We start from the raw sequence: 27,416 nt of genomic DNA, 5'->3' as shown, positions 1-27,416 counted from the left end.
AAAAATATTTATTATTACATGCAGAAAATCTCAAGGCCTGTCATAATCATTATTTATGTCTGATTTTCTTGGCTTAGCATCCCATCTCCCTTGTCATTGTCCTTAAGTATCTTTCTTGCCCAAATGATTTTTTAAAATTTGAGTTTCTTAGTCCCTAAAATGAATAAAACTTAGTTTACAATACACATGGCATTATTTGTGGAAGTTGGTTCCTAGTGAATTTGTATATTTATGCTTTAGCAAATGTAGCTTAAGAACATGTTAATCTGACTTCCAATCACAACATCAGGTGGGTGGAGATTATTGGAGGCGTATGCAATGGTCATGTCCCAAGCATCAATGACACCCACATTGAGATCTTTGAAAATGTCATTCAGGGTAAGATACTGAATGTAACCATGGAAGTCTCCAAACCTCTCTGTTTCTAAGTGCATCTCCCTGATATTTTCTGTTTTAATGATCACTTTAGTGTCTGGGCTTCTTAGGAATAGTCGTTCAATAGCTTTTCGAATACTAATGGCCCTGCGAATGAAAAGGTCAATAGGGAAAGGTCTAAAGTGTTGGCCAAGTGTAATGACAATGGCTGTGTTTTTGTCACCTGAAATCTGGTCAATTTCCTGAGGAATATAACCTGCATCTCTCACAGAGTGGAGCTGAGAAGTGATAAACGGATAGATATGTTTTTTCCATTGTATCTGAGTATGTCTTTCAGCATCCAGAAGCAAATATTTCTTAAAAAGTCCAGTTCCATGAAGATCAAAAAGTTTCAGGGCTGATAAAAAATAAACAGATCTTTAACTTGAAGGAAATGATTAATATATTTTTAAAAGAACATTCTATCATGTATAGTACCTATCTAGAATATTTGTGTTGGGAGCAAAATATTTTGTTTATTCCCTCCTTGGCAGAAGACTACTAGTTCACATATGTGAAAATTCAATCAAATTGTAAAGTTTTTATTGGAATTTAAAAGGGAAACAACCTGTCTTATGAGAGTATGAAAAAATATACTCCAAATTAAATGTCTGAAATACAGAATGCCTCATGAAGTCAAAAACCAAATAGCCCAAGTGAGAGAAAAGATAGAAAACCTGAACTTCCAAAAGAATATAAAATAATTACATACTTTTTGAGACTCTGGGTAAGTAGGAGATCCACTGACGCAACGTTGAGTCTCCCAGGAGGTAAATGAGTTTTCCTTTCAAGCAGCCATTGATGTTATTTTTATCTAGTTGAATCTGGTCACAAAATGTTGTTATCCACTTTTCTTGTAATGTGTATCCACCAGGGACTGGAATCTTCATTCCAATTTGGCATTTCTCTGAGCTCTTTTCTTGTTCTAGTAACAGAGATCCTGTGGTGAGTGGTGTTAGAGGCATGTGTCATACACCCAGCCTCCTCTCTTGGTCCTTCCCTTTCCTGATCTCTTTCCCTCTCCATATTCTCTTGTCTTATGTGTCTTACTAGAGGTATTTTTTGATCACCAGCTTTGTTTTAGGCATGACTACTCATTTTGAGATTTTGAATTATTCTGACTTCTCCCTATTCATTTTCACCCACCTGTGGTCATGAGCTAAGTCTTGATGTGGTTTCTGTCTTTACTATCCCTCGATTCTGTAGTAACTTAAGCCTGTTCTCTAATTGAATGATGTTACTGAACTGCCAGTTGGTGTCCTTGTTATCCAACCAATTACCTTTGTTCCATGAATGAATGAATAATCTTAATTTTTCTGTAGCTTAAAATATGTGCACATTATAAAAACTTCAAGCAATTTAAAACACCTAGTTTGACTTAATGTTTTTTTCAATATACTTTACTAAAAGTAACATTGCAGCATCCAACACAAACCAATATTGTAGCCTGTTACATTGTAACCACAGGATCTACCATGGTCTGCCCTCCCAGGTATCCCATGTGGCAGAGCAACAACTCTTTGCTATGGCATAACAAAGGTCATCAGGTGTCTGACATGTTTTCTTGCCATTCTCTATGCTGTTTCCCCACTGCCCAGCCAGTGTCTCATATTTTAGGTTTCATTTTTTCTCCCTCCCTCCCTCCTTCCTTCTTTCCTTTCTTTCTTTTCCAGAGCCTCATGTATGCCAAGTAAGCACTCTACCATGGACCTATACATCCAGTAGTTATATTGTAGGTTTTGTTACATTAGCATTTCTGTACCAATACCACTTACTAGATTAGATAGGAAATAAGATTGAATGCTGTAAGAATGGCCAAAAAAAAAAAAAAAAAAAAGAATGACCAAAATAATGTCTTAAAATTGGAAATGTATTTGTTCCTCATAAACAGTTCCAGAGTGACTGGGTCAAGGTTAATGTGATGTTATATGATGTGAGGAACACTAGTCTCTTTTGTCTCGTTGTTCTACCCATTGCTAACTAATGGCTTCAATTTATCTGTCTAACATGGCTTGCTCTTTCTCAGATTTTGTCTGCAGTTCAGCTAGTAGCAAGGAGACAAATGGAAGAGGTGGTAACATTGTGCTTTTAAAGGCACTCTCTAGAAGTTTACCAGATCACTTCTATCCATACTCCTTGAAAATGTGAGTCATGTCTGTAAGTAGCCACATGGAAAGTTACCACAGGTCTAGCTAAAATAATGGTTTCTTTTACTAATGAGTGATAGGGAATGAATATCAGGGGATTACCAGTAGCCTATTCTTTTCCTTCCTTATTTAGTCCCTCACAGGCCTTGAAGTCTCTGGTTGCCTGTGTCCACAGAATTGTACTTCATTACATGTACATGTACAGTACAGTTGGCCCTCTTTATTTATGGGTCATGTATCTATACATTCAACCAACCATGGATGGAAAATACTCAGAAAATATATTTTTTTCTGTATTGAATATGTAAAGACTTTTTTGGTCATTCTTCCCTAAACAATACAACATAATAACTATTTCCATAGCATTTACATTTTATGAAGTATTGTAAATTATCTAGAGATAATGTAAAGTATATGGGAGTATATGGGTAGGTTATATGCAAATACCATGCCATTTTATATAAAAGACTCGAAATCTTTCACTTCCCAACCTCAAGAACTGTGGAAAATAAATTTCTGTCCACTTAAAAAATAAAAGAATAAATAATAATGAATTTGAGCATCTGTGGACTGTAGATTTGTCGAAGTTGGATTCTGAAGTCAATCCCCCAGAGAAACCAGGGACAATAAGCATTTGTAACCTGTGGACTTAATGGCAAAGTGGTGCTGTTGACTCAATTGGAAAATGTACCTGGATAACCACTTAAATCTTGGCTATTCAGCTTGTTTACAGGAGTTTTTATAATCCTGTGATTTGGTTGGAATGTCAGTGTGACATGATCGGTCTTCTAGGAGGCTTGCTAGCATTGTAGCCTAGATGGTTGAATACTATAACTCTAGAAACTTGAAATCAGCAGTTACTAAATATTCCCCATTCCAGTAGTTACTGGCAGATGTGAGAAGATGGTATTTAAGCATATTATTGAAAAGCATACCTTATATAATATTTATGCATCAGTGTATTCATTTTCTTATGATTACTATTACATTTTAATTGAGTTATAGAATAGGCTTGATAGTTTAAACATGTGGTTAATAATTTAGAATTGCATCATCTTTTTCATTGGCTTAGAGATTGTGGTAGGGTGACAATGGCACCCAAAAGAGAAAATTATCCTGGATTATCTGGGGGAGGGATTCCAGTCTAACATCATTAGTCTTCCATAATGGAAGAGGGAGGCAGAAGGCGAACCAGAAAGATGGTGGTATGGCTCTGGAGGTAGAGAATTGGCTACAAGGAATGAGGGCAGCCTTTAGAAGATGAAAAGGTACAACAGATTCTTTCCTAGAATTTTAAAAATGGAACACAGGTCTACTCTATCTTGACTGTAGCTCAGTGAGAATGATGTCGGGCTTTGGAAGAATAACGCTAAGATAATATGTTGTTCTTATTGAAAGACACTTTGTTATAGCAACAATAAGAAACTAATGCAGAGGAAACTGACATCTTTCCAATATGAAGTCATCCCATCCAGAGAGAGTATGTTTTCTTCTACGTATAAATTTTATTTAAATTCCTTAATAACATTTTAAATTACTTTTCTATAGGTAATAATTGTTTTTTTCAGATGTAAATTTGCTTTTTAAAACACAAGAAGGATCATATCACTGCCCTCCATAGTTGGTCTCTGTGGATTTCTTTAGCCTTTTAAATAAACACTAAAATGCTCAGCAGAGCACTTGAGAACCTCCATGATTTAATATATTTCTCTTTTTCTAGCTCCATCCTTTGCTACATTCCATTATATGCTTATCCTACTGGACTGTTGAATAAGGTCCACGATAATTTGGCTCATCAATAGAGTTATCAGATTAAAAGATTTTTCAGATTTAAAAAATGTCAGGAAGAATGCTAAATTAGAACTGTTTCTGGTAAGGAATACTGTTAGAGTGTATGCCATGCAATAGTTTTCCTTTATCTCAATGTATGTGTGCATAGGCAATTAGAAATTACTTAAATTTAGCTGATTCCCTGCATTATTTTTACTTAAATCTGGCAACTCTACCCATGACATTTATGTGGTTTCTCTGACTACATATTTCTCTGATATCCCTTCAGGGCTCAGTCAAATGTTAACTTAAATTTAAGTCCTTTGGCATTTTGCTGTCATCATGCAATTGGTAGATTAAATGTTTTTTAGATCACAAGCTTACTGAGCATTTAATTTATACAATATCCATAATTCCTCATATCTGTTAGACCCTCAATAAACATTTGCTAAATAAAAGAATAAATATTACAAGAAAACTTGAATAACCAAGGTTACCAGTGTTATTGGTAAACTCAGGTATTATACAGTTATTTTAAAGCTAAGGTAGTATAAATATTTTTCTTTCATATGTATCATTGATTTGTATTTTTCATTAAAACATTTAAAAAGTTGGAAAGTCCATATAAAATTGTTAAATGCATCAAGTAAAGATTGGAGGTTATGCTAGCATAGATTAGGAAATCAAAAGCACAATATTCCTACTGTGAAGCCACGGGAATCCATCAAAGACATTTGCATAGCACCTCAGACCCTGGGAGATGAAAGTAGGATATTTTATTTTCTTCTTTAGGATAAACCAAGATTAAATCTGTTATAAACAGAATTTGAAATAATTTTCTTAAATTGATTTCTCCCTATAAAGTCTGGTATGATTGAGATCACCCAGACCTGCTAGGGATATTGCTCCAGAAAACTATAATTAATAGAGTTAATACTGATTAATTTTCCCCTGCATAAGAGACATACCAGACAGCACCCACCACAGAATAGACTTACTGTTACAATGGGAGACATCAATATGTTTAAGGTCTTTCATCATTTCAACTCCCACTTTGGATCTTAAAAAACAAAACAAAACAAAACAAAAACCCAATAAATTAGCCTGTTTTATGTCCACTTGCCATAAACAATATGAATCACCTGCCTATAAGTGGAGGATAATTTTTAATTTTCTATAACTGAAAACTATTATTTTTGTTTTAAAGTTTAGACATATTGAGTATTGCAAATGAATTAGGATTTTGGAAGACTTTCTTTTTTTATGCTGGGGATTTAACCCAGGGCCTCATGTAAACTGGGCAATCCCCCTTCCAAGGAGCCACATTCCCAGCCCATAGAAGCCTTTCAACCCTACTAAGAGTATCTGAAGTCCAGGACAACTCTACTCATCTGCTGCATGCAAATATTATATTCAAGTCTGTGAGGTTTCTATCTGTTTCTCCTTTACATATTCTAGTTAATATACTATTTTTCTATGAGCTTCTAATTGGCCAGCTTCTGTCAGTTTTATCCCCCTTAAGTTCTTCAGCACAACTGCCAAAACACCCTTTCCAATTGCAAATGTAACTGCATTATTGTTTAAAGCCCTTGATTATCTCCTGGAATCCTTATCATTGCACATAGACCTCTTGTCACAGATCCCCTGCTTCCCTCCTTAGCCATGTTTCCTGTTATGTTCGTCTTCAATCTTTTCTACATACTTTATTTCTGAATATTTTAAGATTTATGCATTTGTCTGTATCCACTGGTGAGTCCTTAATGTCTGTCAGAATGGCTGACAAATGTCAGAATGGCAAAAAAGCAGTGTTCAGTCTGAAACACGAATGGGTGTATACAGCATGTCTTTTCTCCAGTTATTGAAAGACTACCTAACTCTTGCTGCTTTGATACCCCTTATTACCTCTACCTTCTCTTGGATTCATTTTGTTTCAAGTGTGTGTGTGTGTGTGTGTAAATGGAGGCAGGTAAGAAGGTTAAGAAGGTTTAAGAGGATAATGGGGGCTCAGGTGTCAGATTGACAGATTTAAGAGGTATGCTATTCTCTGTTATGAATGTCTTTCAGGTCCAATCCCATAAAGGGAAAGGTGTCTTCATCTTAACTGAGATTTAGGCATAAGAATAGTTAGTGGAGAGGAAGACATTTGATGAGTTGCACCATTGAGAAAATGGAAGGAAGAGACATTCAACTATATTTTTACTTTTGCAGAAGTGAGTCATGGACAAATGATCAGTAGCCCAAACTCAAATAACTGACTGGGATTCTGAAATGTATTATTTTTTCCATGTTTGTTGCTTACTCTTACATTTTCTAAGCACATTTTTTGAAACCTTGACTTTGAAAACTGTTAAGAAAGAGATTGCTCTACTCTAGTATTTCAATGTCATACAGGTAAGGGGATATATTTTGGCATAATGGAAAGTGAAAAGAAGTAGACAGAGTCTTACAGAAAGTTAGCAAATGAACAAGGAACTCTGTGAGTGATATGTGTCTCAGAGTTGGCTCACAGTTCTGAGATTTGTGATAACAGTTTCATTTTGCAAAGAAATCCTCAAAGTGGTGCATGAAGAAACTCTGATGGTTCATTCTAAGGAAGGAAGTATTTTTCATCTCAGTGGAGAACAAGGAGATGAGGAAGTGAGCATCTGTTTGTGAGAGGGGGAGAAAGGCATGGTGTGACTACAGCCAAGATTGAAAGGGGAGAGTTGTGCAACAGGTTAGAGGGGGATATTCAACCAGGGCTTCCAGGAACGGATAGGTCACAACATAGAGAGGTAGAAGGACTCCTCTCTCCTAAGCAATGTATACTGAGGCGTCTCTGATCGTGAGATCAACTGGAGATGACTTATAAGAGTCGGCTTTTTAGAAAGATTGCTCAGGGTGCAGTGTTGAGTGGGTGCAAGGAGGGTATGATTGATGATGTGAGGGAGACCAAGCTAGAAGCCATTATAGTCAAGTAGCTGAGATAATGATGGTGGTCTCAACTTGAATAGCTGCACTGGACATAAGGAGAAATGGATGAATGGAAAAGACACTTAAATGGCAGAATCTGTGGAATATGATATGGGAGGTGAAGGAGCATGATGTTATCATATATTCATGAAGGAATCTTTTTCAATGGAACATCTATCTATTCTGCAGAAAGGTTTTCTACTGAAGGTGGAAATTTATTCATTAAATTTATTAAAATATATTTCTGAATATAATAATCCTGGTTCTTACAAGAAGGCATATATGTTATGGAGTTCCATATTATGCTGCTCCCTTTTATTGAACAAGTTAAGGAAAATGAAAGGTATTATGTGCACTTGTGAACTTTGAGCCCTCTGAAGATACCAAATATCTGATTAGAACCTCCAACAGAGGAGGTCTCTGAGAGGATAAGTCAGTATTGAAATGGGTGATGTAGCTCTGCCCGGGGGAACCTCTCATTGTATTGAAAAGTGTACTTACTTATGGAAAAGGCTTTTTTCCTTGACTGAAAGGTAAGAAATTCTTCGGTTCATTGTGCACACATGGGTCAGGGCCTCACAGGGCATGTGTTGAGGCTTCTTGCAGTAGAAGGCTTCCTGGTCTCTCCCATACAGGTAGGTGCACAGTTCAGAGCTAGAGTTTAGGGTCAGGCCACATTCAGTAATGACTTGAGAGGTGCCATTAACAAATTTACCTTTGAAAATAATTTTATCATAGCCTTGGTTCCTTGCCCTCCAGAGAGCCGACACCCCTTCACTGGGGTGGATGAGCAGGAGAGACAGGGAGACCTGGCCCTCCCAGAACAGAGTGAAGCTGACAAGGTAGGTGCCATTGTTGAAGTCTGTCACCTTTCCTGAGGCTCCTGCCTTCAGGGCTGGGGAGGACATCCTGGCCCTCAAAAAGTCCCCTCCATATTCCTTCCTGTGTCCCAGGTGGTCCCTGGCCTCTAGCAGAATATCCAGCTGGTCCCCCCTGCAGTATGTGTCCCTAGGGTTAAGGATGGTGACTGTGCTCTGGGTGGCACTGGTAGTAGTGTTCACATGGGTGAAGGGTCTGGGTGGGATCAGCTGGTGTATTTTCTGTAGGATTTCCTTTATTCTGAGTTCAGTTTCTGTTGGTGATTTTACCAGGCTCATTGGTATTTCAGGACATGTTTCCTTGGAGATGTTGCAGTGATATAAACTGATGGGCACATTTATAGCAGACCAAAGCTGAAATGACAACAAATATAACATATTATTCAATGAATCTGTTCCCAGTAATGTTTACTTTTAACAAATTTGAGTTCACCTATTATCATCCATATTATTTAAATGTTCTGATAATTTTTCATAAAATTAAACCATTTACATTTTTACCTAAATATTTTAAAGAATGCCTGAGTAATTATAAATAAACATATTCAGTCTTAGATATGTAGCTAAAACAATACATACGAGTAAAAATTCTTGCTGGGAGAAAATCTTTACCACATACACCTCAGAGCATTAATCTCCAAGATATATGAAGAACTCAAAAAATAACACCAAAAACAAAGTACACAATTATAAATGGGCTAAGGATCTGAACAGACACTTCATAGAAGAACAGTCGATTAGCAAATATATGAAAAAAATGTTCAGTATCTCTAGAAATTACGGAAATGCAAATTAAAACTACATTGAGATTCCATCTCACTCCAGTCACAATGAAAATTATTAAAAATACAAGCAACAATAAATATTTTCGTGGATGTGGTGAAAAAGATATACTCATATATTGTTGGTAGGACTGCAAATTGGTGCAACCACTTTGGAAAGCAGTGTGGAAATTCATAGAAAACATGGAATGGATTACCATTTACCCCAGTTTTCCCACTCCTCAGTTTATATCCAAAGCACTTAAAAATCAGCACACGACAGTGATGAAGCCACATCAATATTTATAGCAATTAAATTCACAGTAGCTAAACTATGGAACCAACCTAGGTGCCCTTCAACAGATGAATAGATAAAGAAAATTCATTACATATACCCAATGGAATATTACTTAGCCTTAAAAAGGAATAAAATCATGACATTTGCCAGTAAATGGATGGAGCTGGAGAATAATTGTATTAAGCCAAATAAACCAATCCCAAAGACCCAAGGCCAAATGTTCTGTCTGATATGCAGGTCCTAATTCACAATAAGTGGAGCAGGTAAGGAAGAGTATAAGTACTTTGGATTAAATAGAGGGAGGTAAATGGAGAGGAGGAGGATGGGTGGAGGAAGGATAGTAGAATGAATCAGACATTTCGCTATGTGCATATATGATAACACGACTGATGTAATTCTACATCATGTACAACCAGAAGAAAGAGTGTCATACTCCATTTATGTATGATGTGTCAAAATGCATTCTGTCATGTATAACTAATTGGAGCAAATAAAAAAATTAATGCTGGTTCTTCTTTTCACATATACCGTACCTTTAATAGCTCATTTCTGTGAGTTCTATTCAATCCATTCATTCATTCATTCATTCATTCATTCACTCACTCACTCCTTTTAGTTATACATGACAGTGGAATATATTTTGACATATCATACATACATGGAATATAACTTCCTATTCTTGTGGTTGTATATGATGTGGAGTTACACTGGTGGTGTATTCATATATGAACACACAGAAGTAATGTCCGATTCATTCTACTGTCTCTCCAATAGTTCTATCTTAATATATTTTTACCCATGTATATCAATCTTTCCCACCACAGTTTATCATGATTAATTTATCTCCAGGATAATTTATCTCCCTGACTATAGTTTCCTCGAGGGTGAAGATTTCTTCGGGCTTTATGAGGACAGTCCTTCTATCTCTGCTTTTTTAAAGTTGTAGCTACGTCAATTGTTCTAAAGCAAAACTCCACTCACATTTGCCTCCGTCTTAATCCCTTTTAATGTATTCTCATGATTCTTGGAATACCAAGTCCAATCTTAGCATGGCTTTATGCTCCGGCCTGTCTTTTGCAGCCTGGTTCTTCCACTTCCTCCTGTGTTCTCTGTTTTAACAAGATGAACTGCTTTTTTGTTTTAGGAGATGACCTTCCTTTCTTGTACTCCTTGCTTTTTACTAATACTATCTCCTCTTCCTGCATTGGTGGCTACCTTCTTCTTTTCCCAAACCTCCTAAACATATTTAACTTTTCATTTAGGAATCACCTAGAGGTGCTCAAATTTAGTGGTTTCTGAATCTTGTTGATAATCTGAAGCAAATGTCACACTTTTTTTTTTCTTTCAAAACATGGATTCTCAGGCTGCAGTGCAGGTCAACTGAACCGTTGTCACTAAATTGCAATCCTGGAGGATGTGTTTTTCAAACATTTCACAGACATCCTGTGTTCAGATAAGGTTGAGAATGGTTATAGATCAGTGATTGTCAACTGCCTCACATGTAAGAACATGTAGATTTCAAATCTAAGCAGTACAAAAAATCCTTGCCTGACTCCTCTGTGGCCCACCCTCAATCAGTAAAACCCTGGTGGTTGGTAACACAGTGACATAGTAAACCAAAAGAGACTGGAAACCAAGAAATGAGATGTAACTAAAATATCGATGAAGGGAACCTAAGTTCAATCTTTGAGAAAATTTAGCAAATTGAGAAACCTTTGGCTAAGCCAAGCAAGAAATAGAGACACAAATATATAAAATGTAAAAAAAGCATACTTTCATGTGTATTTGTATTTTATGAAAGCATAAAATAAAACCTTAGTACACACACTATGAGATAGAGAAGTAGGATAGAAAATAACTAGACAGGGCTCAAGTGGTAGCGCGCTTGCCTGGCATGCGTGCGGCCAGGGTTCGATCCTCAGCACCACGTACAAACAAAGATGTTGTGTCTGCCGAAAACTAAAAAATAAATATTAAAAAATTCTCTCTCTCTCTTCTTTTTAAAAAAGAAAATAACTATACAGCATATAAAATGCTAATAACAATATAATCATGATTAAAATATTTTTCCATTAGCACACCTCCTAAAGTCACAGGCTGAGGAATTTTTGAGAGTACAAATATTTTTAACTTGTATAATGAGAAACACTTTATACTAAAATTGATAAATGTAGTAAAGGGAGTAAAAGTTTTCACTCATGCACATGGTCTTCAAATTATCTCTCCATGAGTATGTATGTGTGTGTATATATATATATATATATATATATATATATATCAAATAGATAGTTTAGAGGTGTGTGTGTGTGTGTGTGTGTGTGTGTGTATGTATGTATGTGTATTTGTGAATTTGTCATGATTGCTTATGAACTGATTCAGGATTATAAAGATGGGCTCAGGAGAAAAATTGTTCTGTATAAAAATTGTTCTGTATAGTTTATACATATACTTGTTATAATCCATTAAACCTTAATGGATTAAGACAACTCTTGTGATTTTTCATTGTTTTCAAACTTATTTGATGGGAATTGCACTGTCCATCAGCATCAGACTCACAAAGGTAGAAGATAACTTCTCAGTGAGGTTACAATAATGTTAGAGAGGTCAAAGTAAACTCCATACTTATCACTTTATACATCAGTTACTATATTAGGGCTACTCCTACTCTCCCTTGCTCTAACAGGAGCTGGAAAGTGATCATGACACTTCAAGATTCCACAGTAGAGGTCCTGTTGCTGAGTGATTATTATAAACTAGCCAAACAATAGAGAGTCTCACCCCACACGATCTAACCCCACTTGAGCCTAAATATAGCTACAATTCATAGAAGTAGGAAAAGAAAATCACCAACACAAAAACCATGCTTCAAGGAGGAGTGACCAGAGGGGAATTTCATATCCTCCCTTGACATCTAAACATATTTCGAAAACAGAGATAAATCCTAGAATTTGAGAAAACCCTACACATGTAAGAAGCTGTGTATAAAACAGAAAGTGGAATCCATCTTCAATGAAGTGTAAGTCTAGGACCTCTGAAAAGATGAGGAAACAGGCAAACAAGTCTCCCCTCAAAATCTGGAACATAGGTCCCACAGATACAGAAGTAGATGACATTCCAGAGAAGATTATAAAAAACTGATTAGTAAAATGTTAGATGAATTTGAAGAAAGTCTAAGGAATGAATTAGGAGAGCAAGTTCAAGGAGATGAAAGACTACTCAAAGAAATAGAAATATTGAAAAGAAACTAGTCAGAACTCCTGGCAATGAAAGACACAATGAATCATATTAAAAATTCACTTTAAAGCATCACCTACAGATTAGATTGCATAGAAAATAGAACTTCAGCCCTTGAAGTCAGAACTTTAGGCCATGAAGGCAGGATACATGAATTTGAATACATGGAATACAATAAAGAGAAAAATATTAGAGCATGAATGGAATATATAGGAACTCTGGAACAACATTAAGAAACCCAATCTGACAATCATTTGGATAGAAGAGACTGTGGAGATACAAGCTAAAGAACATTTCAATGATATAGTTACAGAAAAGTATTTCCATATCAGAAATGAGATAGACATCCACACACCAGAGCCAAAGAGGGAACCTATAAGACCTAACCAGAAGAGATATTCTCTAAGATATAATAAAAATGCATAACATAAAATAAGGAAAGAAGAATAAAAACTTCAAGAGAGAGACATCAGGTCACATTTTAAGGCAAACCAATAAGGCTCACTTCTGACTTCTCAATCCAGACACTAATAACAAGGAGGAGCTAGAATGAGATATTCCAAGCTCCAAAAGAAAACCACTGCCTTCCAAGTTTATTATACTCAGCAAAGCTCAGTTTCAATTTTGAGTGGGAAATAAAAAACCTCCCAAGACAAAAATAGAGAAAAGAAATTCATGACCACCAAGCCAGCACTCTAAATAATACTCAAAGATAAATTTCACACAGAGGAACTAAAAAACAAATCCCAAAGCTCCAAATAGGGGCAGATCAATAAAAGAGTAATCTGTGGGGACAAGTGCATGAAGTACTGCATACATGGCATACATTAAGGGCGTCTGAGTGGCAGGCCACTCCCTTTGTGCAGGTGGCTTACCCCTTAGGCACAGCCCTGGGCCGTTAGGCCATGTGTTGCAAGTCCCTGTGTTTGCTCCAGGACCCACTCCAACTGGTTGCTGCAAGGGCAGTTAGCAGACATTGTACTGGTGGCTGCCTGTAATCTGCTTAGCTACTACCTGAGTATATACACATGGTAAATAAAATCAGACTTGATTAGCGACTCCCCAGCCATGCTTTCCTCTACCCTGTTCCATGGACCTCCTCGCTGGAGGAGAGAGAGCCCTCGCAGTAATCTATACAAGAATGAAGACAATATCAAATATAACAAAAAGTCAAATTGGCAGGAAGCCACAGATACATTCATACTAACACTGAATGTTAATGGTCTTGATTCACCAATGAAAGACCCAGGTTAGAAGAGAAAGGCAGAAGGAATCGGGTTATGAGATGGCAGATCTGTAGTAGTTACCCCAGCGGTGGGAGAGCAGCGAGCTCTGGGGGGCAATGGGACGGTGTGTGTGTGTGTGTGTGTGTGTGTGTGTGTAGGTGTGCGGGGCTGAAGTAAGAGATAACAGGACTCCGAGTGGAGGGGTCTCAGTGGCTCTTGTCAACCCTTTTCGTGGCTGAACCTCTAGAGCCATGGCCTCTTCAGAGGTACAGCCACCACCACTGCCACTACTGTCTCTGAAGAGTGAGGATCTCAGAAGAGGTGAGCTAGGAGGCGGTGGGCGGAGCAGTGGGGACAGCAGCCACCATGTTGGATTCACAGAGTGAAGATTTATACCCTGAAGGAAGACCAGCAAAAGGACAACCGAGGCACCCGCCACGTCTCCTCCACTTAAGTGGAGGAGCTCAAAGGGATGTCGCTGCTGGTTCGTGCAGAGTCCACTGGATCACTACTCTTAGAATCAAAGATAAATCCGAACGCTGTATATCAGAAACAACAGGATAAGTTAATTGTTTGGTCAGAAGCTGAGAACTATGATCTGGCTCTAAGTTTTCAGGAAAAAGCTGGTTGTGATGAGATCTGGGAAGAAATTTGTCAAGTTCAAGGTAAGGACCCATCAGTAGAAGTCACACAGGACCTCATTGATGAATCAGAAGAAGAACGATTTGAAGAAATGCCTGAAACCAGTCATCTGATTGACCTGCCCACGTGTGAACTCAACAAACTTGAAGAGTGCTGACTTGGTTACCTCAGTTCTCTTCTCACCTATCTGTAGGGAAAAGCTGGTTCTGGCCTCGGAAAATGAAGACTGTATTAAAAAACTACTGCAGCTATTTCAAGCTTGTGAGAACCTAGAAAACACTGAAGGTTTATATCATTAATATGAAATTATTAGAGGAATCTTATTCCTAAATAAGGCAACTCTTTTTGACGTGATGTTTTCTGATGAGTGTGTCATGGATGTTGTGGCATGCCTTGAATATGATCCTGCTTTGGCTCAGCCAAAAAGACATAGAGAATTCTTGACCAAAACTGCAACGTTTAAAGAAGTTATACCAATTACAGACTCTGAACGAAGGCAAAAAATACATCAGATTTACAGGGTACAGTATATTCAGGACACCATTTTGCATACACCATCTGTTTTTGAAGAGAATTTTCTTTCTACTTTCATATCTTTTATTTTCTTCAACAAAGTTGAGATAGTCAGCATGTTGCAGGAAGGTGAGAAGTTTTTGTCTGAAGTTTTTGCACAATTAACAGATGAGGCTACAGATGATGATAAAAGGTGAGAATTGGTTAATTTTTTCAAGGAATTTTGTGCATTTTCTCAAACATTACAACCTCAAAACAGGGCTGCATTTTTCAAAACTTTGGCAAAATTGGGAATTCTTCCTGCTCTTGAAATTGTAATGGGCATGGATGATTTGCATGTCAGATCAGCTGCTGCAGAAATATTTTCTTATCTAGTAGAGTTTAGTCCATCTATGGTCTGAGAATTTGTAATGCAAGAAGCCAGCAGAGTGATGATGATATTCAATGTAGTAATTGAACAGATGATCTGTGATACTGATCCTGAGTTAAGAGGTGCAGTTCAGTTAATGGGACTTCTTTGTACTCTAATTGATCCAGAGAACAAGCTGGCGGCACCACTTTTAACTAATCCTTCAGAAGACAAATGTGAAAAAGATAGAATAGTTGGATCTAACAAAGACAACACAATTTGCCCTGATAATTAACAAACAGCACAGCTACTTGCCTTAATTTTAGAGTTACTTACATTTTGTGTGGAACATCACACAAACCATATTAAAAACTACATTATGAACAAGAACTTGCTAAGAAGAGTCTTCGTCTTGATGAATTTAAAGCACACTTTCCTGGCCTTGTGTGCTCTTCGCTTTACAAGATGGATAATTGGCCTTAAAGATGAATGTTACAATTGTACATCACCAAGAGAAATCTTTTTGAGCCAGTTATAAAGGCTCTTCTAGATAATGGAACTCGGTACAATCTGTTGAATTCAGCTGTTATTGAGTTGTTTGAATTTATAAGAGTAGAAGATATCACATATAGTTAAACTTTTATAAAGCACTTGAGTCGATTGAATATGTTCAGACATTCAAAGGCTTGAAGACTAAATATGAACAAGACAAAGACAGACAAAATCAGAAACTGAACAGTGTACCATCTATATTGTGTAGTAACAGATTTTGCAGAGATTCGAAAGCCTTGGAAGAAGATGAAGATATGTGACTTAATGAAGATGAGGAGGACAAAGGAAAAGCAGTTCGTGGCACCAGTTGAAAAACTAAGCCAGAAGATGATTTTCCAGATAGTTATGAAAAATTTATGGAGTCAAAAAAGCAAAAGAAAGTGAAGATAAGGGAAACTGCCCCAAAAGCGCATCTTCTGGTGGCTTCAAATTTACTTTCTCCCACTCTGCCAGTGCTGCTAATGGAACAAACAGTACAAACAGTAAATCTGTAGTGGCTCAGACAAGACCAGCAAGTTCTAATGGGTCTTCTTCCAAAACTACAAACTTGACTACGTCAGTAACAGCCACCTAGGGAAGTTTGGTTGGATTAGTGGATTATCCAGATGATGAAGAGGAAGATGAAGAAGAAAAATCATTCCCCAGGAAAAGACCTCGTCTTGGCTCATAAAATATTTACTGGGGGACTCCCAAGGTGTGGTCTTCTTACTGAAATGCTGCAACTATTCAATGATTGGAAAAGTCTGAATTAGAAAGCTTTCTCATTTGAACTTATAAATATACAAGGAGTAGCAGAAGATCCTCAGTATATCATCTAGGAGAGTTTAACTCTGTTTAAAACAAAAAACAAAAAATAAAAACAAAAAAACCCAGGATTCCCAGGAACTTGATTGCTTGCTAGTAATTAAGGGGTTTGCCTTTTTTAAGTAAAAAAAAAAAAAAAAAAAAAGGCTAGTTATCAGAATCTGGATTATAGTTTCTCAGCAAGGAAAGTCTCAGGTTTGAGGGAAGGAAAAGGTTGATAAAATAATGCAGGGTTGCTCTGGGGGGTATCCAGTCTAGAAAAACATTACAACGCTTCAATTGCAAACCCAATAACATTACTTGTATAATGGTCCTGGCCATTTTGTTGTTTTAATCAGTTGCCTCTTAAAAAAGTTATGGAAAACAAATAGAACTATAAAAAAAAGAAGAAGAAGTAGTCAAGATTTTGGGACAATTTCTTTGAAGACTTCACAGAAATTCAACCTTTTGAGTAGTTGGAGGGAAATACACCCTGTATTACAGCACCCATTATATTTTCTACACCAAGAATTTTCAGTATGTATTTTGTCAAAAATAAGCTGCATTCAAAATGGATAGTTTTGTTAATATAATTTTAAAATCAGCACTTTTGAGATGATAGCAGCCAAGAAAACAATTTGTTAGTATTCCATAATGATCCTCTTCAGAATCTTGGGAATGGACAGAACAGAATGTTTTTCATCGACCTACCAGTATAATCCTTTGTAGAAGATAAATTCTTAAGTCCCTTTTTGCTTTGTTAGTAAAAAGTGTTTATCTTCAGAACTGCAGGCAAGTATTAAAGCATAATTTATAAGACTAATTTAAAAAAAACAGTGCTGAATTATAGTATTTAATATCTAGAAGCCATTTTGATCCAAGGAGTTAAATGTCAAGTCACATGCAGTACAGGAGACTTTTCCACAAGCAGACAAAGGTGTATGTAATACAAACACTGCTTTTTTAAAAGACTAAAAGCACATTCAATGTATGTAAAGGAATTTAAAATAACAAATTGAGGCAAACAATTACAATGTTTTATTTTTAGAATAACAGTTAACTGTAAGTATTTTAATGTTAGTTTGCTCATCTATGTTCTGAGATCATGCTGAGATGAGAAAAATGTCCCCAAACTAGAATTTAATGCATTGGGAAAAAATAATCTAAAAATAGTAATTCCAGCTACAGTCTTTAGATCACCTTTGTAATGTGTTAATGGGTCTATTTTTTCCTTGAATAGCCTAAACTGAAGCAGTTTCCTCTGTTTTGGAGGTTTTGTAGTTAATTTTAATTTTGGCTATTGTTTGGAAAAGATGGGCTGTCTGTGTAGATATGAAGTATAGTTTTTCCATAAAACAGATGTTTATTTTGTATTTAAAAGACCACTATACTTGTTTTACATCATTTGTATACATGTGGTGATATTAATGCTGAACTGTAAAATTCAGGAATTAAAATGTAACCCTGTTTAAAAAAAAAAAAGAAAGAAAGACACAGGTTAAAAGAATGGATCAAAACACAAGATCCAACTGTATGCTGCTTATAAGAGATTCGTCTTATAGGCAAAGACACCCACAGGCTGAAGGCAAAAGGATGGAAAAAATATTCCATGCGACAGACCCTAAAAAGAAGCAGGAGTAGATGTTCTTAAAGGATATTTCAGCAAAAACTGATAAGAGAAGACAAGGAAGTTTGTTACATCGTCTTAAAGGGAACAATCTAATAAGAAGATATAATGATAGTAAATATTTATGCCCCAAATGTCAACACACCTAATTTCATAAAAAATACTCCATGACATTAAATCTCAGATACCAACACAATAATATTAGGTGATTTTAACACATCATTATCACCAATAGGTCATCACAACATAAAATCATTAAAGATGTTTCCAACCTAAATGATACTATAAATCAAGTGGGTCTAAAAGACATCTACAGAATATTTTACCCCAAAACAGCTAAATTTAACTTTTCAGAAATTCATAGAACTATTTCCAAAATAGACTGTATTCTAGGTCACAAAGTAAATCTTAGCAAATATAAAAAAAAATTGATATTACCCCCCTCTGCATCCTATCAAATCATAATGGAATGAAACTAGATAGAAATAAAAAGGAAGAAAAGTAACAAACAATATAAGCACATGGATATTAAACAATACTCTTTTTTTCCTGATTTTTTCATTGGTACATAATTTTTACATAAAAGGATTCATTTTGACATTAATGCATGGGATATAATTTGCTCCAAATTAGTAACAAGTACTTACCCTTGCCCTCCCCACCCCTCCCTCCCCACTCCTCCTCCTTGTTAATATTAGTGTCTTGTGGATATACATAATGATGAGTTATGTACATAATGATACTGTACATAATGATACTGTTGTATATTCATATATGTACATTGGAAAGTTAGTTTAGTTTCATTCCTCTGATTTTTACTTATCCCATTTCTTTACCCACTCTCCCAATCCCCTACTTCTGTTCCCCTGACCTTTTATTTTGACAGAATCCTCCCCATGGTTTATTTTCTGTCTCTCTCTTATGCACCCCTGCCCACTTTTAGAGTAGCTTCTGCATATCAGAGGAAACATTCCACCTTTGACTTTCTGGGTCTGAGTTGTTTCACTTAGTATTATAGTCTCCAGTTTATTCATTTACTAGCATAACATAATTTCATTCTTTTTTATGGTTGAATATTACTCTATTGTGTATATATACCACATTTGCTTTAACCATTCATCCATAGAAGGGCACCTGAGTTGGTTCCATAGTCTGACTATTGTGAATGGTACTAAAATACTAATGTGGCTTCCTTCTTATAGTATGCTGACTTTAGATCTTTAATATAGTGAGAAGTGGGATAGCCTGGTTATATGCTTTTAAATGAAGAATGGATCAAAGAAGAGACAAGAGAAGAAGTCAAGAAATTTTTAGAAATGAATGAGACAAGAGATAAAACATATCAAAATGTCTGAGACAGTACAAAAGCATTTCTAAGATGAAAATTTTTACCGTAGTGCTTACATTGAAAAATAAAATAAATAAGCTTAAGCACCACCACCTCAAGGCCTTAGAAGAACTAACTCCAAACTCAGTAGAAGACAGAAAATAATTAAGATGAAAGCTGAAATTAATGAAATTGAAAATTAAAAAAAATACCCAGGATCAATACCCTCTTTGAAGAGATAAATAAGGTTGATAAACCTTTAGCCTAAGTAGGGAAAAGAATGGCAGAAAAGACCCAAATCAATAAAATTAGAGGTGAAAAGGAGATATCACCATAGACCGCTCTGGAATCCAGAGGATATAAGAATTAACACCCACCATTCATAGCCTGTGGTAGTGGAAACTGGAGACCAGGGGAACCACTAGAGACCCTTCACTAGAACACCTCAGAGAGTGGTGTCAGCCAGAATAATTCTACACCACAGATCACCTGTGGAAAATCCACAACCAGAGTTCCCGCACTCAGAGTGAACTATCAGGTTCTTCACTACTGTGAAAAGATCCAGGAAAGGGGACCAGGTACAAGGTGATCCCCACAGCAAACACAGGGGCTCTTTAGAGCCTGCATTCTGAACTACTGCACACAATAGACACAGACAACTTATAATACTGTAAGTATCCTGAGCTGACAAACCAGAAGCTGCTGGTGGGAGTTTCATAGCAACTAAGGAATTGGCTCCTGTGCCCCTGCAACTCAGGAGAGATCCACAGCCAAAGACTATTGGACATCTGCTAAATGTCCAAATTCCAGTGAAATTTAAACCAAGATTCCACAAAAATTTTCTTCATCTTTTCATGGTATACCATAAAAAACTCTAATGTCAACTTGGATCATATAAATAACTCATTAATTCAGTGAAGATTTTAATTACTTTTAATCACAGATGAGATAGTTTGCAGTTGAAGTCGAATCAAGTTAATCATTGGCCACTTAAAAAATGCCAGTACAATCCTGAGGAGTAAAACAGGATCCAGAGTCCCTACAACATAACAGTTACAATTCTAGTATACAATTAAAAATTACTCAGCATAGAAGGAAACTGGAAACATAATATTTCTCAAAGATGAGACGATTGATGGAAACAAACACTGAAAAAAGATGTTAGAATGATCAGACAAGGGGGTTGGAACAGGTATTATAACCATGCTAAATGAGGTAATGAAGGGAAAGATAAGAAATATCAGCAAGATGGAAGAACCATTTTAAAAGAAATGAATTTTACAACAGAACAAAGCAATATCTAAATTAAAAATATCTTTTAGTTTACTATTTATACTACTTCCTTTCTAATGTTTTTTGCTAGATCAAGTTTATGTTTCTTTATTTTGTTCTGATGTTATAGATATTTACTAATTTTAGAGTGTTTGATTTATAAGTTTCTGAAATAGGCATAATAAATTATTTACTATGGCTGTGACATATCAAATTTAGCATGTAACTCCAATGTTTTCATTTTTGAATGTGGGTATTTAGCTAGGTTCATCCTAATGTATGGTGATTTTTTTTTTTGGTAAATTTTTCCTTGTGTAACATAACATTTTATTATTATCTGTGTTTTTTCTTAAATCTATTTTTTACATATTAACATTAATATTTTTAGCTAAAATTCACTGAAGTAAAATATTTAAGGAATGCAAAGAAAGGAATATGAGGCAGGAATTTTAAAAGAAAACAAATGACCTCTGATAAAAATCACTAATTTTTTTGAACATGGTAGTAATAGATTATTTATTCTGAATCCTTCTAAAGAACCTTTTAAATAAGACTGAACTTTAATCAACTATACATGACAGCAAAATGCTTTTTGACTCACTGTACACAAACGGGGCACAATTTTTCCCCTCTCTGGTTGTATATGAAGTAAGGTCACACCATTTGTGCAATCATACATGCACCTAGGGTAATGATGTCTGTCTCATTCCACTATATTTCCCATCCCCATGCCCCCTCTATTCTCCCCTTTGCCCTTAGAACAAATTAAAAAAGAAAAGAAAAGAAGGATGTTTTCATATAAACACAGAAAAACCTGTCTCTAGTAAGAACTGCACTAAAAACATATGCTAAAGAGAATTCTTCTGGGGGAAGGCAAAATATCCCAGATGAAAACATGGAAATTGAGGAAGAAAAGAATAACAGTAAATAGTATAAATATATGGGTAAAAAATTAAAAGTACATTCTGGTGACTAGTATAGCCACACCATATTTTCCACCCTTCAGGTTTTTATGATATATATTTTAATTCCTCTTATTATGAACCTATCTTGTCTTTATATATATAAACAATTTTCTTGCTAAGAATCTGTAACTGGGTCTTATTTTGTGTCCATTCTTAAAATTTAGACCTTTTAATTGGAGTGTTTTAAACTCTTTAAATACAAATGTCAATGAGTTTGGGTCTAATTCTGTTGTAATTGTCACTTGTCCCTGTTTATCCCATTCCCATTTTGCTTCTCTGCTCCTCCATTCCTTCCCTGTTTTTGAATTGTTGGTTAATGCTTCATTTTACCTCTTTGACTTACTAGTTGTATATCTTAATTTTTTAAATAGTTGCTCTAGGTGTTACAACATGCATCTTTCTTTAAATAAAATTAATCTCATGGAAAATGCAAAAAAAAATCAGACTGAACTTTAAACAATGAGAATGACTGGAAAGTTTAATATAAATATTTGTGGTAAGAACTAAATATCTATTAGCTTACAGGAATAATTCTAATCGATGCTTACAAGGAATAAAATACATACACAATGGTTGTGTACTCTGAGAATATAGATGCAATACTACCATAAAAATGGTTGGACAGTAGAGAGTGAGGTGAAAAGTAGTATTAATTTATTAATTGCTTTATAATAGTAACGGGAGTAAATCACTTAGCACAAATTTGTTATAAAACACTCAACAAAAAGAAATTTACATATTCCACCCATAAGCTATTCTCTAGTGCAAAAACTAATAATTTACTTAAAGTGTAACAGTAGAGGCTTTGCCACCAAATCAGACACGAGACAAATAAACTTCCCATGTTCTATTACAGTTTAATATTGGACTGGAGGTATTTGCTAATGTGACTGGACAAGGGAAAGCAAATAAGTTGTTGGAATTGGAAAGGACCAGGTAAAATAGTCTTTCTTTTCAGATGCATGGAATATTTTTATGGAAAACCCCAAAGTAGAAATGGAAGAATGGCTACAGACAATAGAAGAACTGAGCAAAAAGGCAAGTAATACATTTAATGTATAAAAATTGTAGCTTTCACATGTGCAGACAAAACCAGAGAGAGGGTCAAATGGAACAGACGATCTGGTATATGGTTGCCAAATGACAGCAAGATGTTCAGTTATACATTTTTACATGTGTCCAATATTTACATGAGGAAAACTCAAGAAACCAAATTGAACAACTGGAAGGGGAACTACTTTGTTAGACTAAAGCTATTGTTTCTTGTAAAGTTAATTTATATATTCAATGAAATAGAAATACCCTGAATATTTTCTGGACCAGGCAGGTCAATTAGAATATTTACTTGAAAGGATAAATAAGAAAGAATAGCCAGAAAAATATGGGGAAAAAGATATCAAGGGTGGCGTGTTAGCCCTATTAGATATTAAAGTTTTCTTCTAAAATTTCTCTTAAGTATGTAGAGTAGAATTGGGATATGGATAAAAAGGCAGTGGAAGAGAATAGAGAATGAAAATAGATCTTATCATAGAAATTTAGTATGATATAAAGGCTGCACTCAAAATCAGTGGGATGTAGATGGAATTTTACTAAGAGGAATAGAATAACTTGATAGCCATAAGGAAAAGCAAAACTAGGTAAACATCACATACAGTTTCACAGCAAATATCAAGTGAATCAGATGTATAAAAACAAACAATAAAATTATACAAAACAAAAATATAAGAAAGCATGGGTAGACTCCCTATATAAGCTTGCAGTGGAAAATCTTCTTAATAAATTTACCAGAAACAACAAGGGAAACTGTATTACCAAAATATAATTTTTGCACAAAAAGTAAATCATAGACAAAATTAAAAAACCAGCAAACTGGAACTATATATTCAAGAAACTTATGCACTCAACTGGTACAAGTACTCACTTAGTGACATGGAAGGTTGTGACCTTCTCAAGGGACATTGATGGCATGTAGAAGGTAGAATCTGATTAGATTGGATTGAGGATGAATGAGAAATAAGAAAATGGTGACAATGTCCCTCTGAAATGGGGTAAAGAAGGAGAGAAGAGCGCAGAGTTGGAGTGGGAGGGAAGGGGAAGGACCGATTTACAGGTTCTGAGTTGATTGAGGTCACAGGTGGAGGTTTCAAACCAAAGAGAAAATTGTTCATACTTTTGTGGAGTTTTGAGAAATTATAGACGTTATCCAGGCGATGACTAAAAGAGATATCAACACCAGCAGCATTTTCTGAAGCACTGCATTGGAGGACATGATGAGAGTCCTAGGAAAGACAACACAAGACAGAATCATACCAAAAGTGAATCCCTCTGTACACATTATTTTATTTTTCACCTGCAATTAGCCCCTGAGACTTTATTCCTCTTTGCTGAACCACTTTTTCTCTCTCTTACCAACCAACCCACAGTACCAACCCCTTTGCCCAACTGTTGGTTGTTCCTTATTCAAGTTTTACTTAATTTTTTTGCTTCCTCCTTCTAAGACCCTGAAATGGGAGGCAGATGTCCATTTTATAGTCTCTCATTGCTCTACAGTTTCTCAGTTGTAGCATTTACCACAGTTTCACAGACCTCCATTAAAAGAAGAAGCAAAAAGTTTAATTCATCAGCCTGTTGTTGAAGGGAGACTTGGGATAGCTGATAAGACCACAAGAAAATGTTTATGTTACAAAACATAATCTATAAATACCTTTAAAGAAAGTTGGTTCTGTTAATTTGTCAGGTAAGCTGGACTTTTGTTACCACTGGGGATTTAGTAAGAAACAAAGAGGGAAACCTTTACATCTTAGACCCAAAAATATCTTAAAGCATAAAATCTAACTTCCGTTTCTGTGACCACTTTACCATGGATATGGTGGGGAAGAGTGTGAGACTTGTGGAGGGTTGGTCATCCTGACCTGGGAGTAGAACTCTCTGGAGACCCTGAAATCAGCATCTCTCTGTCTCTAGCATTGTATTGATCTAATCTCTCCAGTGCAGATACCATCTGACAAAATTCCCACAGTTCTAATCAGAGGTAAACCTGAGCTGCTGGAACTTCCCACTTAGAACAGTTTATCAGCCCCACCCTGGGAGTGCATGAATATAGTTTATCTAGACAAAACTTCAGTTGATAGGGAAGCTTTTACTGGTGAAAAGGGAAGCTGAGAATTATTTGAACCAGTTTTTGTTCCAGGCCACTCCAGCTGATAGCTGATCTAGGAAGTCAGGATAGACATAAATGAGAAATTCAATACTGTGAATAGCTGATCTAGGAAGTCAGGATAGACATAAATGAGAAATTCAATACTGTGATAAAGATACTGAAAAAGAACTAAACAGAAATCTTGGAAATTAAAGATACATAAATCAAATAAAAAATTCAATTGAAAACTTTACAATAGAGAGAAAGCACTCAAATATGCAGATAGACCCCAATGGAATAATAACACCTCTTTCTCCAATAGATATAAACTCAGTAAAGACTCTTCAGGCCTAAAATATATTATAAATCAGATGGACCCAATGGACAGGTATAGGATATTTCATCCAATGACACCTAAACTCACTTTTTTCTCAGCTGCTCATGAAAACTTCTCCAAAATACATCATAATTTAGGCCACAAAAAGTCTTTGCATATATAAGAAACTGATATGATTCATTGCATTTTATGGATCATAATTGAATGAACTAAAAATTAGTACTAAGAGAAGCTACAGAAACTATATAAACACATGCAGATTGGACAATACACTTTAACAATTTTTTTAAAAAATTTCTTCTTATTTATACTTGGTGTATAAAATGTAGTATATATATACAACATCATAAAATCATTCTTTTTTAATGGCTGAGTAATATTCCATTGTGTATATATACTACATTTACTTTATCCATTCATCTGTTGAAGGGCAGGTTTTTTTCATAGCTTAGCTATTGTGAAGTGAGCTGCTATAATCATAGATGTGGCTGTGTCACTGAACTATGCTGATTTTAAGTCCTTTAAATATACTAAAGAATGGGATTACTGGGTCAAATGGTGATTCCATTCCAGGTGTTTAGAGCAATCTTCATACTGCTTTCTAGAGTAGTTGCAACAATTTGCAGTTCATCCACCAAATACAGGAGCATGCTTTTTTCCCCACATCCTGACCAACATTTATTGTTACTTGTATTCTTGATTGTTGCCATTTTGACTGGAGTGGGAAGAAATCTCAGTTTAGTTTTAATTTGTATTTCTCTAATTTGCTGGAGATGTTGAATATTTTTTTCATATATTTTGAACAATATACTTTTGAATGATGAATTAGTGAAAAAAGAAATAAGGGAAAAATGTAAAAATACTTAAAATTAAATGAGAAGAAAGATACAATGGATCAGAATCCCTTGATAACTGTGAAGGTGGTTCTAAGAGAAAGTTTTTTCTGCTATTTTCCTTTTTACATATTCATAACAGTAGAGTGTTTTTGACATATTATACATACATGGAGTATGATTTTCCATTCTTATGGTTGTACACAATGTGGAATTACACTGTTCATGTATTCATATATGAATATAAGAAAATAATGTTGATTTATACTACTGTCTTTCCTGTTTACATCCCCCCTCCCTTCTCTCATTTCCCTTTGTCTAATCCAATGAAGTTGTATGACCCCCCTTCTTATTGTGGGTTAACTTCTACATATCAGAGAGAACATTTTGCCTTTGGAATGGGATGAAATCTTAGTGTAGTTTTAATTTGCATTTCTCTAATTGCTAGAGATCTTGAATAGTTTTCCATTTATTTTGTTGACTGATCATATTTCTTTTGTGAAGTGTCTGTTCAGTTCTTTTGCACATTTATTGATTGGGTTATTTATTTATTTTTTGGTGTTAGTTTTGTGAGTTCTTTATGTATCATGGAGATTAATTCTCTGAGGTGCAGGTGGCAAAGATTTTCTCCCATTCTGTAGGCTCTCTGTTCACATTCTTGATTTTTTACTTTGCTGTGAAGAAGCTTCTTAGTTTGATTCCATTCCGTTTATTGATTCTTAATTTTACTTCTTATACTTTAGTACTCTTGTTGAGGAATTCAGTTCCTAAGCTGAAATGATGGAGAGTTAGGCCTATATTTTCTTTTTGTATGTGCAGGTTCTGTGGGCTAATTCCTAGGTACTTGATCCACTTTGAGTTGAGTTTTGTGCAGGGTGAGAGATAGGGATTTAATTTCATATTGCTACATATGGATTTTCCCAGTACCATTTGTTGAAGAAGCTATCTTTTCTCCAATGTATGTTATTGACACTTTTGTCTAATATAACTCTATTACTGTGTGTTTATCTAAGAGAAAAATTTATAGTTATGGGCAGCTACAAGAAAATCATAAAGATACCAAGTAAACATCCCGTTGATGGATTTCCATGCCCTAAGAAATCAAGAAGGCATCATTTACAAAAATAGAAGAAAATAAATAATTAATTTCGGAGCTGAAATTAATGAAATGGAGAATTAAAAAAAAATCATGGAAATGAATAGTTGATTCTTTGAAAAGATAAACAAGATTGATAAGCCCTTAGCCAAAACAAACAAACAAAAACACAAAAACAAAACAAAAACCAACAAAACAAAATAAAGAGAGTAACCCAAATTAATAAAATTAGAGACAAAAGAGGAAATAAGGAGTGTGGGTGACAGTCTGAGACCTTGCCACCAAGTGTAGAACCGGAGAG

General features: G+C 35.5%; 1 protein-coding gene and 1 pseudogene across 1 annotated transcript; one reads left to right on the top strand and one right to left on the bottom strand.

Annotated features, from left to right (window-relative positions):
- Positions 1–236: 236 nt before the first annotated feature.
- LOC143391160 (NXPE family member 1-like) lies at positions 237–23,979 on the bottom strand. The gene is made up of 5 exons (XM_076843750.2): positions 23,881–23,979; positions 7,785–8,515; positions 5,330–5,391; positions 1,127–1,339; positions 237–772 (listed from the first exon to the last, which is right to left on the bottom strand). The coding sequence occupies exons 1-5, from the start codon at positions 23,977–23,979 to the stop codon at positions 237–239; spliced, it is 1,641 nt and encodes a 546-aa protein (XP_076699865.2).
- LOC143392089 (serine/threonine-protein phosphatase 4 regulatory subunit 3B-like) lies at positions 13,932–16,406 on the top strand (annotated as a pseudogene).
- Positions 23,980–27,416: the final 3,437 nt, after the last annotated feature.

Source organism: Callospermophilus lateralis, chromosome 2 (genome assembly GCF_048772815.1).
Source record: "Callospermophilus lateralis isolate mCalLat2 chromosome 2, mCalLat2.hap1, whole genome shotgun sequence".
NCBI lineage: Eukaryota > Metazoa > Chordata > Mammalia > Rodentia > Sciuridae > Callospermophilus > Callospermophilus lateralis.
This window is presented reverse-complemented; position numbering and strand designations above follow the sequence as displayed.